This window comes from Hippopotamus amphibius, chromosome 2 (genome assembly GCF_030028045.1).
Source record: "Hippopotamus amphibius kiboko isolate mHipAmp2 chromosome 2, mHipAmp2.hap2, whole genome shotgun sequence".
In the NCBI taxonomy this organism is placed as follows: domain Eukaryota; kingdom Metazoa; phylum Chordata; class Mammalia; order Artiodactyla; family Hippopotamidae; genus Hippopotamus; species Hippopotamus amphibius.
This window is the reverse complement of record NC_080187.1, coordinates 158,157,417-158,174,108: the sequence shown is the minus strand read 5'-3', so window position 1 is coordinate 158,174,108 and position 16,692 is coordinate 158,157,417. Positions and strand designations below refer to the sequence as shown.

At 33.3% G+C, this 16,692-nt stretch overlaps 1 protein-coding gene across 5 annotated transcripts in view; it reads left to right on the top strand.

The window, feature by feature from the left end:
* The window catches only part of MIA2 (MIA SH3 domain ER export factor 2), a 95,930-nt gene that overhangs the window by 71,653 nt on the left and 7,585 nt on the right, over positions 1 to 16,692 (top strand). For 4 of the 5 annotated variants that reach the window (XM_057721427.1, XM_057721424.1, XM_057721423.1 and 1 more), the window contains 3 exons: positions 719 to 801; positions 2,253 to 2,381; positions 5,302 to 5,460. In XM_057721427.1, the coding sequence (XP_057577410.1) occupies positions 719 to 801; positions 2,253 to 2,381; positions 5,302 to 5,460 (371 nt within the window). The remainder of the gene's footprint in view (positions 1 to 718; positions 802 to 2,252; positions 2,382 to 5,301; positions 5,461 to 16,692) is intronic. The other variant, XM_057721426.1, reaches the window with a different exon arrangement.

Here is a 16,692-nt window from a genome sequence, read left to right as displayed (position 1 = left end):
AGTTTGTAAAAGTCTTCCCATAGTGTTATAATTTCTTGACAGAATGTACTACTAACATTATCCACATTATCAAATATTAGTTTTAGTCTTCTTGCTTGTCTTTTCAGAAATTAAAACCAAATGATTCAATGTTTTTCAGATCTGATGGTCAAGAACTAGAAATAAGATTCTTTTAAAATGTCATATTTGTCAGATAAAAAGTTTAGGAGTAAAATAGTTGGATGAGTTAATGAGATTCCAATTTTATGTTGTGATTGGAATCATACGGGTAACATTACTGTGGAAAGCTTATGTGACACAGAGCTGGGAGCCTTGTGTTTTTAACCCTGGTACTTTCATTTTACATAAATCATTTAAACTCCTAGCCTCACTTTCCTCAGTTGTAGAATAAGACTTGAACTGGATGACCTTGAAAGATCTCTCTAAAATTTGGATTCTGTGATACAGTACTCTCTGTAGTCTGTTTTTGAAGAAAAAAACAATTCCAATCCTCAACAAAACATCACTGTCACTAGGCAAAAAGGAACTTGTTACCCCAGAATAGATAGTGGGGGGATAGAGAAAGGTATTTTGGTCAGAATAATTTTAAAGGATCTGTTTCATTTATGTAGATATTGAAATAGTAAAGAGTAGGTTGTATTTAATAGTGGCATTTTTCTTGAAATGTGGGTGCTTCTCTTGGATGAGTAACTGAGAGATGTTTGTTCTTTATTTGCAGATTAACTGAAACAGAGTTTAAATTTGAACTTTTAGAAAAAGATCCTTATGCACTTGATGTTCCAAATACAGCATTTGGCAGAGGTAGTTTTTTTTTTTTAAACCTCTCATTTAAAATGCATATATTTTTATATATATTGCACATACAGTTTATATTAGTGTGGGTTAACACTAATATATTATTTTTTTGGAGAGTGAATGGGTAAGGAGTGCTTAAATGGAATAGCATTGCTACTATTTACATATTAACTATTCTTTGGAATTTGCTTGAATTATAAACATAAGAATTAAAACAGTTGGTTTTAAATTATTTAAAAATATTCATTAAAAAGGGAGGGAAACCTTAATAATCTGGGTTTTGATTGCTCTGATTACCCCCAAAAGAACCAGTTCTTTGGACTATGTATTTAGTATTTCTGTGCATTCATTACTGAGTTAGCATCTTTATGATCTCATACTATTCCAGATAGTTTAAATTTTTCAAAATAATTTTGATTGAATTGGAATTAAGCTTCTAGGGCAGTGAAAGCAAACCTATCTTTATGTAGGTAGACTCCCCTTTTATTAACTGTCGAAAAGTTATAAAAATCACTTTTGAGAGTCCAGTTTCATTAAAACTAAAGTATTTCTACATGAAAAAATAGCAGATTGTTAAGAATTTCAAGTAGGAACAAAATCTGGAGTGGGGGGAATTATACAGAAGGAGTTTTTATCTGAATCTGATGCAGAAAAGTCTCAGGGCAAATAATGCTTTGATCTTTTGTTTTAACTGCACTTGAATATTATATAAGCTACATAATAAAATTTAACATGTTTTGAAAAGTTATTTTGGTGGCATTTAAGTTTGTTTGTGTTTTGATGTTGTTGATTTTTGATCTTTGTGAGTGTAACCATTATTTGAGCCCGGTGAACTTTGTAAAATGGTAAGGCTCTTGGTGATATGGTTTGTAGATAAAGTGACTTATTTGATGAATTATTATACATAAACTGAATTTTCACTGGTGATGAATCAAAAGTAATTTCTGATGCTTCAGAGTATTTTGTGTTTTTTTTTCTACTTTTCAAAATCTGAGCTTTACTCAAGTAATTCATGGCCCAACACAGCCTGTCTGGCCCAGATTTGAACAGAACCCTTCCATGTTACAACCCTCACCAGCTTAAATATATGGAAGCATATTGCCATTAAAGACAAAACAAAACCAAACAAACTTCATGCCCCTCAGATCTTCTTCTAACTCTAAAATATGGTGTCCTTTGCTTAATATTGTGTGGTTATTTAAGTGTATTATTTATCAAGAGGATGATGTTTTTATTGGCTAAAGTGTCCATTTAGTAGATAGACTTTAAAAACACAGGGTTCTATATTTAATTCTGTCCCATATCAGCAAAACCCAAGGCTTGGTTAGTATTTAGGACAGGGATTAAACTTAAATTGGCAATAGAATGACCCGATGGTAATTGTTGAAATGGGATGCTAATCTATAGCGTAGGTAATTGAAACTATGAATTTAAATATGCTGTTTTAATTATTCCAGAGCATTCCCCATATGGTCCCTCACCATTGGGTCGACCTTCACCTGAAATGAGAGCTTTTCTCTCCCCTCCAACTTTGTTGGAGGGTCCACTCAGACTCTCACCTTTGCTTCCAGGGGGAGGAGGAAGAGGTATATTGTTTAAACATCTTTATTACTCTAGATTTCTTCCTTACTTTATATTTTCATCTCAACTTATCTTTAAAATGATCTTTAAAATAAACCTTTGGAAAATACAGGCATTCCTTGCACTTATTCTGGGTTAACTTTTGATTGGAAAAGGAGCTCTATGACATCTAATTTGAATATATTTTTCCTTTAGAAACACTGTTATAATGGATTACATTTTGGTCAAGGACTTGATATATATCTTTTAAAATCATATTTTAACTTCTTAAAAACTGTATATTATACTATATATTACTTTATAAAGAATACATAGAATACAATAATTATAGCCTAGCATAAAATTTTATTTTAACGAAACATTATTGGAATATAGAATTTTAAAAATCTTCTTTTATTTTATTATCATGATCTTTTTATTATAGCAGATCAGAAAGTGAAAGATTTTTTATATATTTTTTTAATTAATTTTTTTAAAGAAATAAGGAATTCAGAAGTTTTCTTTCTTTGGCAGTTTTGATGGGAACCTTAAAAGAGACTCAAATCATTAAGATTGTCTGCTTTGTTATCCCCTTATGTGTTTTAGAGAATTTCCAGAGCCACTTCACGCCCAAGCATTAGCTGTTGATCTTTCTGCATTTACCTCATCAGCACTCACCCTGATGTTACCTGAATACCTTGTGTTTTCCTCTTTTGATCTCTCAACTATATTTTCTTTACTTTGTCAAGTTACTTTAAAATTTTCCCTTGAGTCGTAGCAAAATTCAAACCTATTTATTCCAGAGTCAAGTCTTAGGTTTTTAGCCCCAAATCTGTGTTTATATCATATCATGTTACACACCAACATAAATGTTACTGAAACCTGTCACATGAAATAGTACTACCCTTACTGTTTTTCATGCTTTCTAATATCTTCTATTCAGTTCTATTCCATTTCGTTCAAAAAGAATGCTGGTTAAGATTAAGGTAATTTCATGCACCACAGTGGATTGCAGCCAGCAGTCTGAAAAACAGTGCCCTAGAAATAAGGGTATAACTGGCTAAACTGCAAATGTGAATTGCTGGAAGTTGAATAGCATAAGTCAAGGATTGCTTGTAGTCAATTGAATATTTGGAATAACAGTAAAAATTACCTTTGATTTCTCCTCTCCTTTTTAAATTACTTTCCTTTCTTTTTAAATTTACTTTCAAGATACAATGTTAGATCATTTGCAAGGGTGTGTTACTATTTGTTAGAAAAGCTACAGAACTTTTAGGTAAGTTATCATCAGTTAAAAGAGTTGTTTTGAACTAAAAGTTTCTATGACCCACCAAAGAAGAATGACCTTTCTTTTCCTTCCTCATTTTCTTTTTGAAAGTTTGGATGAGATATATGTTTGAATAAGGTTGAGTATAAGGGACATCATTTCTTTTTAGAGTAAATTGTGTATAACTTTTGGACTGGGTGAAAAATCTTAACCTTTAGCATTTTCATGTTTGCAGTTTTTCACGTGGTAGTCACTTGACCTGTACTTTGTTCTTCTGGAAGTAAGCAATCAGGAGAAAGCCTTTGAATGTCACCTTTAAAGATCTGTTCTTCACTCTAGACAAACTCAGCCTAATTGACTCTTGCACATTTCTCACTGATTTAATTTTCTGCTTTTACAGCCTTTTGCTTCTGGTGAACTGATTAGAAGGATGAATAGGCTAGAAGGAATAAGGAAAAGTTGACCTCCTGACATAAAAGTCAGTGGGTCTTCTGACTCTACAAAAGAGAATAGATAAAACAATTTTAAAGATTACTACATGTTAAAAAAAATAATGGTTGTACTGATTTGTACAAGTTACTGTGAAAAGGTCATATTAGTTTTAGTCACTTCTCTTAAAGGAAGTACTGAAATGTGGGAAGCATTTTAGAAAGATTTTTTTAAAAAGCTGTTCTTTGAAAGGCTTTTGTTTTCTGGGCAGTATAATTTTGAGAAGAGCTCATTCACCCCTCAATGACAGATAAAATATTAATTTATTTTGCTACTTAATGTTAAAAATTTTTTTTTATATTTGTCTTTTTCATTTTAATTGAATATGAGTTATTGAGGTGCCGTTCTTTCTGTGGTCATATAGGAAGGGAACTTTAAAATGATTCCCCTTCTTTATGTCAGCATGTCAGATTTTCTTATCCAGATGAGTGTTATCTTGTTCAGAGTGCTTATTCCAACAGTGCTGTTGTTTTTGCAACTCTTGTTTTAGACTTGCCTTCAGAGTTATGAGCTCTCTTTGAAGGTGAATTTGATATTTAGAAATTGCTAAAAGCCATTTAAGGCAAATTTATTTGGCAGTTATAAAGTTTGTAATGAGACTGGTTAAAATCATTTGGGGGCAGAAGTAGAGAATCATGTTATAACATTAAGATGCAATTTCTTGAGTGGCTCTTAAGTTAATCTGAGTACACTTCTAAAAGAGTTGTTCTAAAAAATACTCTGAGTAGTTGCAGAATTATTGAAATAGGTATATAGCCTCTAAGATGACTGTTTTAAAGGAATCATGCTCTTTTTGACTTGACGTGTTAGTTTAAGCAACAAAAACCTCATTTTATAATTATTACATCCGATATAGAAATCTCTTACTTTGCAATTTACTTTCTACTCTTATTTTTCAGACTTAGTATTTATAATTTTCAACTTAACCACTGATTTTATATGTAAATAATGATGATGATAACACTTAAAAGTAATTTCATAGGCAAGTGTTTGTTTATGCACATGACAAAATTGCTTTTTCCATTTTGTCTTAGAAATGGCTTTGATAGGAGAGAGTTACAGTCTAATGTGTCTTAGGGAAACTGTTGGAATCTGTTTTCCCTTTTTAAAAAGGCATGGATTTTATTTGATGATAGATCATATAATACTTTTCTAGATAAAACAGAGTTGTATTTTTCTTCCTTATTTAGGCTCAAGAGGCCCAGGGAATCCTCTGGACCATCAGATTACCAATGAAAGAGGAGAATCAAGCTCTGATAGGTTAATTGATCCTCATAGAGCACCTTCGGATACTGGGTCTCTTTCACCTCCATGGGAACAAGATCGTAGGATGATGATTCCTCCATCAGGTATGGAAAGAGTATAGTTAGTATGTATATTTGAAAGGCGACCGATATGTGCAACATACAGGAATGGAAGAAAAAAGGAGTAGATGTATACCCTGTCTTAAGGAAAACCATGATATATATTAGAAAACAATGATAACACAAATTTCCAAACAGAATAGGGATAATTGTTCATATTACAGAAAGCTGTCTCTCCCCTCCTTCCCCCCATGGAAGGTCTTTATTGTTTTTGCTGCTCATAGAAGTGATACATGTTTATATTTATGTTAGAAAATCCAGATAATGGAGAAATGTGTAATTAGGAAAGTGAAAAAATTACCCTCATCATCTTAAGCATGCCCCTCCCAGAATTTAGTTTTATATCTTTTAGGGAGTTCTTTTTTGGTATGTGTTCATAGACATAGGTATACTCATTCCTTCATCACTTGTGTGCAGTTATACTACTTACCTTCTTGTAATTGTCTTTTTACCTTGAATAATGTGTCTTAGATTAATTGCCAAAATAAATATATTTATCAGAAGACTCATAGTAGAATATCCTGACGTAAGTCAATAACTGCTATTCTCCCGATAACCCCTACTTTCCCAAGGAATGTGTTTAAAACTATTCAGTTCGCTAAACTTTTATTTATGCAGTGTTTCAGGGACAGAGGCTGTTATGTAAAGTGAGCTATGCCTGCTTTGTATAAATTAGTTACATTTAAAAAAATATACTCGTTTGGATCGCTTCCTGAGGAGTTGCAGAGAGAAGAATATTGTGATAAAAACCCTTTAATTCCAAGAATTAGCCTTTGCTTTGGTAGTGTGTGTATGTTCTATGAAATGGTACCTCCTTTGGTTTGATATCACTTTCCTTTGTTTAATATCACTAGAATATCAACTGTGTGGTTCAAGGGTCAGCAGTAGACTTGGGCAGGTAACTCAGAATTTTAGGTCCACTGCTCTGGCTCTCACGAGCTCTGTCCTTTGGTTTTTCAAGCCAGAAAGCTCTGTGAGTTTTGACTGCTCTGTGCTGTGGTTTGACTGTGGTCTGCTTTCAGGTTAAACTATAAAGGAAAATTCACCCCATACTGGTCCCTTCTTCCAAGTCCCCACTCCTTTCCCAAATCTGCCTACTTTTGCTCCAGAATCTTCAGGTATTTATTTCGTTATTTAAAAATTTTTAAAAAATTTTTTCCAGTTTTATTGAGATATATAATTGACACACAGCACTGTGTAGCTTTATACTGCACAATGATTTGACTTACACATATAGTGAAATGATTACCATAAGTTTAGTAACATCTGTCATCTCATATAGATACAAAATAAAAGGAAAAATGTTTGGAAATTCCCTTGTGGTCCAGTGATTGGGACTCAGGAGCTTCCACTGCTGGGGCCCGGGTTTGATCCCTGGTCAGGGAACTAAGATCTTACAAGCTGTGGTGGCGCAGCTGAAAGAAAAGTTTTCTTCCCCGGTGATGGGAACTCTTAGTACTTGCTGTCTTAACAACTTCACTGTATATCATACAGCAGTGTTAACTACAGTCATCATGTTGTACATTATATCCCTAGTACTTATTTATTTTATAACTAGAGATTTGTACCTTTTGATCCCTTTCATCCAATTTCACCTCCTCTTGTAACCACAAATCTAACCTCTTTTTCTATGAGTTTATTTTTTGTTTTTGTTTTAGATTCCACATATAAGTGTGATCATGCAGGATTTGTATTTCACATAGTGTAATGCCCTCAAGGTCCATTCATGTTTTCACAAATGGCAGGATTTCCTTCTTTTTTTTATGGCTGAATAGTATTCCATTGTTTGTATGTGTATATATATTTTGTTTATCCATTCATCGATGAATTCTTAGGTTGTTCCCATGTCTTGGCTATTGTAAATAATGCTTCAGTGAATATGGGGGTGCAGATATCTTTGTGAGTTGGTATTTTGGGGGTTTTTTTTTGGATAAATACCCAGAAGTGGAATTTCTGGATCATATGGTAATTTGAGGAACCTGGATACTGTTTTCTATAGTAACTACACTTCAGGTAGTTATTTTTTGTAAATTGTCTGGACTTACTATACGTAGGAGGGTCAGTCTGTTATGAGCTTACTCTGCCATGCTAGAAATGGAACCTGGTATCCATTATTTTCTTTTTTCTTTTTGGTATCTACTATTTTCAAAGTCTAACTGAAAATTCAAAATTGTGAGCTTCTGAATTAATGTCTTCATAGAAGAGATATATATCCTTTCATTAGGGACTGTCTCCAGACAATGTACCTGATCCATTGGGTTTAACACAGGGTCACCTGTGTCAATGCTAATCTTAATGAAATAGGATAATTCTACAGACACAGCAAAGGAATTTTAGATATTGTCCTAAACTTTATGGATGAGTGGGGTTAAATGACTCCTAAGATTCTAGCTTGAATTGAGCAATGCTAATAAATGTATTTAGCTATTAGCCCTGTTTTCACCTGGAGTAAAATTACAAAAATATTCTGTTTGCCCTCAGCGTATCACTATTTCATCTAAATAGTCACTGAACAGGTTTCTGGGTTGATTCTTTTATTTTGTATTACACTTAGCTAATTGGTAAATTAGAACACTGAATAAGGAATGAAGAGACCTAGGTTTTTATCTTAACACTGATGTTAATTTTTTATAAATCTTGAGTTTTTCATTTTACCTGTCACTGTTTTCTCAGCTCTAAAATGTGGACTTGCATAAAATAGAAATGGCAGTAATAGAAAGTAAACTACCCCCACCTACGTTTTATGTTGAATTATCGGATTCATGAAGAGTCCTGCTTTCCGGTAATAATTGTGTCTTTAAGATTTTCCTTAAATTTTAAAATATTTTAGTTTAAAACATTTGTGTTAAAAAATAATGACAACTAGAATAACTACATTTCTGAAGGATGTGGATTCTGTAATTGTTTCAGATTTTCTGTAATTTAGTCTTATTAAGCATACTTTGTAAAATTCATATATTCCCTTAACATGTTAGTAGTGGCTGAAATTTAAAATTTTTTTCTTTACTTAACATGAGTAAGCAGAAATAATTTTAAATGATTCTATAATTCCAAGGAATTATTTGTTTTTGCACTGTTAAATACTTTATGGTGGGGGGAATGTTCTTACCTTACATAATCAGAAAAGATATACTGTAACTTGTCTTTTTCCTAGTATATTATATTCCAGATTTTTTTATTACTTAGAGGTTTTGTTAACAACTATAGATCTAGTTCCTTCAAGTAGTCAACATTTTATTTTCACTATTTTTAGCTACAAATCAATCTTATAGACCAGTATAGATTTTAATCATCTTTTCTTCCAAAACACTGCAGTGTAATGTATCTGTTCATCTAACATTCTTTTCTATGTTTATAACTTAGAGTGCATGTTGTAGAGCAACAATGGTTCAGGTGAAAAAGCATTTGGATTGGAAATTAAGAAATTTGGTTTCTAATCTTCACTCTTTTAAATCTTTTTATGTGTTTTGAAACTTGTTTTATCTCTTTGGACCTCAGTCCTTACATACAGTGAGAGAGATGAACTGAGTGATCTGTGCAATCTGTTTAGTTAGGTATTAATGGTTAATGTTGAGATTTGTTGGATAATGTTCAATCTAGTTGCTAGACCAAATAATGTATTATAATATACAATGTTAGTAAAACCAAAGACTACTTACAGCATTCTTTTCTAAACCTAATTGATGAACACACCTTTTTCACTTTTTATAAACTTATTGGGAGACTTCCTGTTCTAGGTCAAGCTACAAGGTAATCAACTCAGTAAATGTTGACACCAGTAAACAGTGATAAGTTAGAACAGCCACCAAAATATCAAAAACACTATGGATCAGATAAAAATCATCATCAGAAAAGACATGCTTTTCAAGCCCCAAGGGAACATTTTCCAAAATAGATCATATCCTGTACCATGAAACAAACCTTAACAAATTTAAAAGAATTGAAATCATGTAGTGTGTTCTCTGACTGTGGTAGAATCAAACTAAAAATGAACTATTGACATGCAACAATTTGAATAGATCTCAAGGCCATTATGTTGAGTTAAAAAAAAATTTCAGAAGGTCAGATATTATATAATTTCATGTATATAACTTGCTTGAAATGACAAAATTATAGAACCAGAAAACAGGTTAGTGGATGCCATGAGTTAGGAATGGCAGCGAGAGGAGAGTGGATGTGACTAAAAGGTAGCATGGAGGGATCTTTTTGGTAATGGAATAGTTCTTTCTGTATCTTGAGTGTGGTGGTGGTTTCACAAATCTACACATGTAATAAAATGGCAAGAACTATATACGTTAGTTATTATTAATACCAGTGTTAGTTTCCTGGTTATTATATTGCACTATCGTTATGAAAGATGTAAAATTTGGGGGAAACTGGGTAAAGGGTATGCGGGAACTTTTTGTGTTATTTTTACAGCTCTCTGGGAATCTTTATTTTAAAATCAAAAGTTAAAAAAACCCCTTCTTATCTGGATACAATACACATAGAGTAAAATGCAAGAGTTTTAAATCATATAACCTGATGATTGTTTCACAATTTGAGCACAATATAAACCAGCATTCAGATTGAGGGACAGTTTTCAGATTATTTTTATTCATTTTATGAATTTAGATAGAAATCTTTACAATTCTAGCAGAAAAAAAGTTCTTAATGAATAATATAAGTTGTTAATATTCACATATCGTAAGTAATCAGAATTAGAATTTTAACAGGAAAATGTTCTGAAAATAACAAGCCCATTATAAATTCTTAATAAATGTTGAACTGCAACAAAAACTTAATGTGACTTATCTTGCTCAGTGCTTCATTCTATAAAAAGTGGAACTTTATTCTGTGAGGATCTCATCCTTGTTGAAATTCAGTAGAAAGACAAAAACATGAAAGTGCTTTTTAAAGCCTGTCTTTGAATCACAACAGCTAACGTCTAATTGACAAAGCAAGTCACGTGACAGAATTTGGAACCATTGGGCGGGATATATATTCTACCTCTTAAAGACAAGGATACAAGGAAAGGTAAAGAATTGAGGTCATGAATGCAGTCTACCCAGAGGGATTATACTTTTATAATGTGTTGTCCCTTATTATATAACTATCTTTTAAAAAAGATATCTGGGTACTATAATTTCTTAGATTTTAAAATTACTTTTTGTAAGAAAGCAATATGTGATTATTTAGTAATTCTTATGTAATTTCCTGTTTTCTTTGTACTTGCTCAGATTTACAAAGCTGTGCATAGTAAGCAATATGGAAGAGTAATCATTTAAGCAAGTTTTTAGAAAGTCTTAAAACATGATCTCTTGACTCCTGTATTTAGTAATTACTAATACTTGAATATTAAAATATCCTTATGCTTTTTATAAACTGTAATTAGTAAGTATATGTTTTCAACAGTACTAGTAACAAATAATTCAAATAGGAAAAGTAGTGCTATAATTTAAATGATAGCTTTCTGACTGTCAGGGTATGAATCTGCAGGATTCTTGGCTTTTAGTCTTTTAACTGATTCTTGAGAATTATATCTACAAATAATTTATAGTGCAGGTATTAATCAACATGATTCATCATGTATATGATTATATTCATGAATCTAATAAGAAAGATAGTAATTGTGTCCAAGTTCATGTAAATATTTTAGTAGAATTTTAAGTTAAAAAAGGTAAGAAAACCACAGATCCTTTAATGAAACAAAGTTTCAGTTGTTATCATTTTTTCACTCTTTGGTGTATTCTTAATCTCTTAGTGCCCCTCTTGATCTTTCAGTGCCCCAACTTCAGTGACCTTCTGTTCCTCTATCTAGCCTCACAGCCTCCTTTTCCAGGAACAGAGAATAGGGAAGAATGAGAATCTTAATTCTCAGCAGATCTCATGCTACTTAATGTAGAAATAGATGCATTAAAGGTGAATTATGTCACTTCCCCTCCTTGTGCTTTTTTGAGCTTTAATATTCTTGGTTTTAATTGTTGAAAGAGTAGGGAATATATATGTATGTCTGTATGTATGTCTGTATGTATGTCTATATTCTGTTATTTTTGTCAGTGCTTATCTTTTACTGATTTGGATAATATTTTATATAAGGGGTAGCGAAGAGACTTAGCAGCTATTTCTTGGTGGTTTTATCATGAATTAAGTCTGGTCTTCAGCCTTGCATATTTGAAAAGCTTGCTTTTAATCTCTTTTTTTTAAAGAGCTGAACAAATAGAAAACATATACAGCCAACTTGATGAGAACAGTTTTAAATTTTACTTTGAGAAAGAAAAGCAGGCTAAACAGATCAAAACAGTTTGGAGAGCTTCAGTAGCGCAGGCATAGATTTTTACATTACTGGCTCTGATTGGCAGATGTTTGTGCAGACCATTGTCCTGCATTGCAAACATTCTTTCAGACAAGATGCATTTGATGGAATTATAGTTTGTCTTAAGTTAGGTTCATTTTGATCTCCTTGTTGAGATTTTGAAGTCTTCATAAACTTGATAAGGTAGGCGTACTAAAAATCCATAGCGATGCTTGTAAACTCTTAGAGGATGATATTTACTTTAAAGTTGTTTCCAAATTTTTGGGCTCCCACTTTTTTGGGAGTATATATTTCTTGTATCGCTTACGTCTTCTTGTGTAATGATCCTTTATGAATTCTAATGATTAGTATTTGGTTGCTAATTTACTGCTATATGTATTTATATAAACTTGACAAATCTGTGTTTAACTTTTCAGTCTTCCTGAAGAGAGTAGATTGAAGAAAGATTAAGATGTGGGAACAAATGTAAACAATTTTTGAAAAAATTTGCTTTTAATAAAAGTGAGAGATGAGATGGTAACTGGATGGAGAGATGTTTTTGTTTTTTAAAGGTAGAAAACATTACAACATGTTTATTTGCTGATGGGAGTAATCCAAGGTTGGAGGAGAAATTGGTGATGTATGGGAGAGGGTATAAAACCCTTTAGTAGTACACAAGAAGGGTGGGATCCAGAGTGTAACTGAGAAATTAGATAGGGGCTGAATAACTTTGTAAAAGGAAGGAAGGCAGAGCAGGTGGATACAGATGTAGGTATTGGGTGATGTTGAGTGAGTGTGTTTAGTTGCATCAAGTTTCTGGATGTGCAAGATCATTAACTTGGGATAGAAGAGGAGGGGATCGTCAGAGATTTGGAGGGAAAAAAAGAGACACAGTAGCCATTTAGGAGAGTGAAGGAACTTAAGTGAAATGTGGTATGATTTCAGGGCAATGTTGAATATCTACTTGAAGTTTATGGTCACAGATTTGAAAGAGACTAGTCAACACTAAATATTAATAAAATTTATAATTATAAAAAGTTTAATTTATAATTATAGCTACTTTAGGGTGCTTACTTTGTTCCAGATGTTATGTTGAGTGCTTTATAGTAATCATTCTAATACTCTTAAGAGTGTTATTCCCATTTTATAGATGAAGAAACAAAAATACAGATAATATAGCAAAATCCTGTATATCACCTCCCAGCATTTACATATTAATATTTTTTTCGTGTGTGTGTGTGTGTGTGTGTTTGTAGCTGTGTGTGTGAGAGAGGCGGGGAGAGGAAGAGGGAGAGAGAGAGAGAGAGAGAGGATGGGTACATAAAACATAAAAAATAAATAGCACATTATATGAGTTGAAGTCTGTTCTGTTTCCTTTCCCAAGGTCATTACCTTCCTTCTTTCCCACAGGCAACTACTCATGAGTTTAATGTGTGTAAACTTATAGTCTATATATGATTTTTCTAAAGAAAGTACATTTCTATTTTATTGTTTTTTGTCAGCATATGTTCTTGACTTCTTTCCATTTTAATGTAAAGTTTATTATTTTAATTTCTGTATAAATAAACATATGAATATACCACAATATATTTATCCAGTCTTATCCAGTCTCCTCTGATGAACATTTAGGGTGTTTCCAGTGTTTCACCATTACTAACAATGCGGCGATGAACACTTTTTTTTACACCTGTGTTCTTTAGAGATGCGTCCAGGTAATGAAATTGCTGGGAAGTAAGATATGTGTAATTTTGGTTTTAATAGATGTTGCCCTTTGTCCTCAAGAGTGGTTATGTGTGAAGTATTTAAGAGTAGCTATTCCTTCAATACCTGATGTAAAACTTTTTTGAATATTTCCAGCCATATGAGTTAAAAATTTTCTCATTTTTCTTTTCTTTTTTTTCTTTTATAAATTTATTTATTTTGTTTATTGGCTGCATTGGGTCTTCGTTGCTGCCCGTGGGCTTTCTCTAGTTGCTGCGAGCGGAGGCTACTCTTCATTGTGGTGCACAGGCTCCTCATTGTAGTGCACAGGATCTTCATTGTAGTGGCTTCTCCTGTTGTGGAGCACAGGCCCTAGGCGTGTGGGCTTCAGTAGTTGCAGCACATGGGCTCAATAGTTGTGGCGCACGGGCTCTAGAGCACAGGCTCAATAGTTGTGGCGCACAAGCTTGGTTGCTCCGTGGCACGTGGAATCTTCCCAGAGCAGGGCTCGAACCCGTGTCCCCTGAGTTGGCAAGTGGATTCTTTACCGCTGTGCCACCTAGGAAGTCCATCATATTTCTTTTTTTGATTATTTTTTGTAGTTCTTTATTATTAGTAAGCTTGAGCCTCTTTTTATGTTTATTGGTCATTTGTATTTTTTCCTGTAAATTGCCTGATCCATTTCTCTTGCTTAATAGGATTTCTTAGTATCCTTTGGATTCTAATCTTTTATCTGTTGCAAACATTTTCTTAGTTTAGGTTATTGTTATACATCAGAAAACAAAAGTTTTCAAATTTTTTATGGGTAAGTTAGTCCATTTTTATTTTTATGGAATTTTTGTTTAAGGCCTAAGTTTAGATCAAAAAGATATTCTGCTTTCTTCGAAAACTTTAAAATTTTGTTTTGATTTTTAAGCCTTTAATCTGGATTTTATTATTGTTTTAGTGTTTAGTTGAAGAGTTTTCCCCCCATTGGATAGACAGTTGTTTTAATACTGTATATTGGTTTATCAATTTGAAATATCACTTTTATCTTAAATGTCCATATTTGCATAGGTCTGTTTCTTAGACATTTTTCTCTATACCATCAGTCTATTTCAGAGCCATAACCTATCCATATCAGTGCTTTTATCAGCTACTTCCTGGAAATTTTGCTTTCCATTCCTTTTAAATTCATTAATCATTAGATTAAACTATTTCTTCACATTCTATGTGAAGATGCTTATTGTACTTGATTAGTAAACAGTATTGAGTTAAAAAAAATTCAAACCCTTTATCCATCTTTATAATTCTCTTCTCAGCCATGTTGATGTTCTTATTATGTGATAGACCCCCAAATTATTAAATAGTTACTCAAGGAACAATTGCAATCCAAAATTTGTTTTGGAATGAAAAGAGATGAATAACCCTTTTGTTTAAAATAGACATCTTGAATTTTATTTTAATTTTTAGTTTAGAAATTGCTTCACAATGCACTGTACACTTCCCACTTTATTTATTTATTTATTTATTTATTTATTTATTTATTTATTTATTTATGGATGGCTGTGTCTGATCCTAGTTGCTGCATGCGGGATCTTTGTTGAGGCATGTGAGATCTTTTGTTGCTGCACACTAGGGCTCTTTGTTGTGAGCTCTCTAGTTGTGGTGTATGAGTTTTCTCTCTCTAGTTGTGGTGTGCAGGCTCTAGGGTACATGGGCTCTGTAGTTGTGGTGTGTGGGTTCTAGAGTGCATGGGCTCTGTAGTTTGTAGCACACAGGCTCTCTAGCTGAGGTGCTTGAGCTCAGTAGTTGTGGCACATGGGCTTAGTTGCCCCGTGGCATGTGGGATCTTAGTTCCCTGACCAGGGATTGAACCCACATCCTCTGCATTGGAAGGTGGATTCTTTACCACTGGACCACCAGGAAAGTCCACCTTCCCACTCTTTTATTCATTTTTTCCCTGATTCTTTTCCTTCTCCCATTCTTTCTTTTTAATCATCTCTTCTTTTAGAAGGGTGGTTAGAAAAGAAAGTTAAGAAGGCAGAAAAGAAAGGTTAAGAAGGCAAAAAAGAAGGGAACCATGTATGTCCTTGTTTGTATTTTAGTCTTTCATTGGTCATATGCTTTCCACATAGTTTTATCTCAGTGTGTGTGTATATGTACATGTACATATACATCTGTATGTATATTTCAATTTGACCAGAATACCATTGTTTACTTGTTCATCCTTCCTTATTTTTCTTTCAGGGCAAGCTTTACATCTTCTGTGACACTGTTTCTGACTCCTCCAATCAGAATTAGATAGACCATCTCTCATATTATTTGTATGCCCTTTTATTTAAGACATTAATTTATTTGTTTTTATTCGTTTCTGTCACCATAAGGGCACAGACTGTATTGAAACCAACTTTGTATCACTAATTCCTGGGACGTAATAGGAGCTGGTGAACTTAAAGAGTGGATTATTTTCTCAGGAGGGCAATGTGGACATATGATTGATACAATAGAATACTTGTAGCAAAATTTTTTATTTCTGAGGCTATTTGCATTGTGGGGATGTATTTTAGAAGCAAAATAATGATATGGTGTTTTGAGACCTGATTAAGAAAGAGTTGGGAAGTTTTCAGATGTCCCCATCTTATCCTTATCCCCTTGCCCAACTCTGCCATTTAATTAGTCCCATGTTTAAATTAGAAAGAGAAAACTCAGTTTCTTTTTTAGTTTTATTTTTTAAAAATATTTATTTTTATTTTTGGTTGTGTTGAGTCTTAGTTGCAGCACGCGGGATCTTTGTTGTGATACAGAGGCTTCTCTCTAGTTGTGTGCAGGCTCCAGAGCGCTTGGGCTCTGTAGTTGTGGCTCACGTGCTCAGTCATTGCAGTGCATGTGGACTTAGTTGCCTGGTGGCATGTGGGATCTTACTTCCCTGAGCGGGGATCGAACCTGGAAGGCGGATTCTTAACCACTGGACTACCAGGGAAGTGCCAGGAAAACTCAGTTTAGATCTCAGTGGTTGTTATTGGCCTTTTCTTCCACTGGGCTAATTCAGACCACTGAGCTACCTCTGAAAGGGGGAGGAAATGAGCCTTCAAGACTATTCAGATCTTTCTCTTCTGAGTCACATCCCTTGACCTGAGAGCTCATTAAATATAATTCTCTTCATTGACTCTAGTTGATGCCAGGTGGTATCCTTGGCTTTGTATGGGAAAGATGTGTCAATAAGGTCCCATGTGGCTGAGTCAGATGACAAGTGACATATT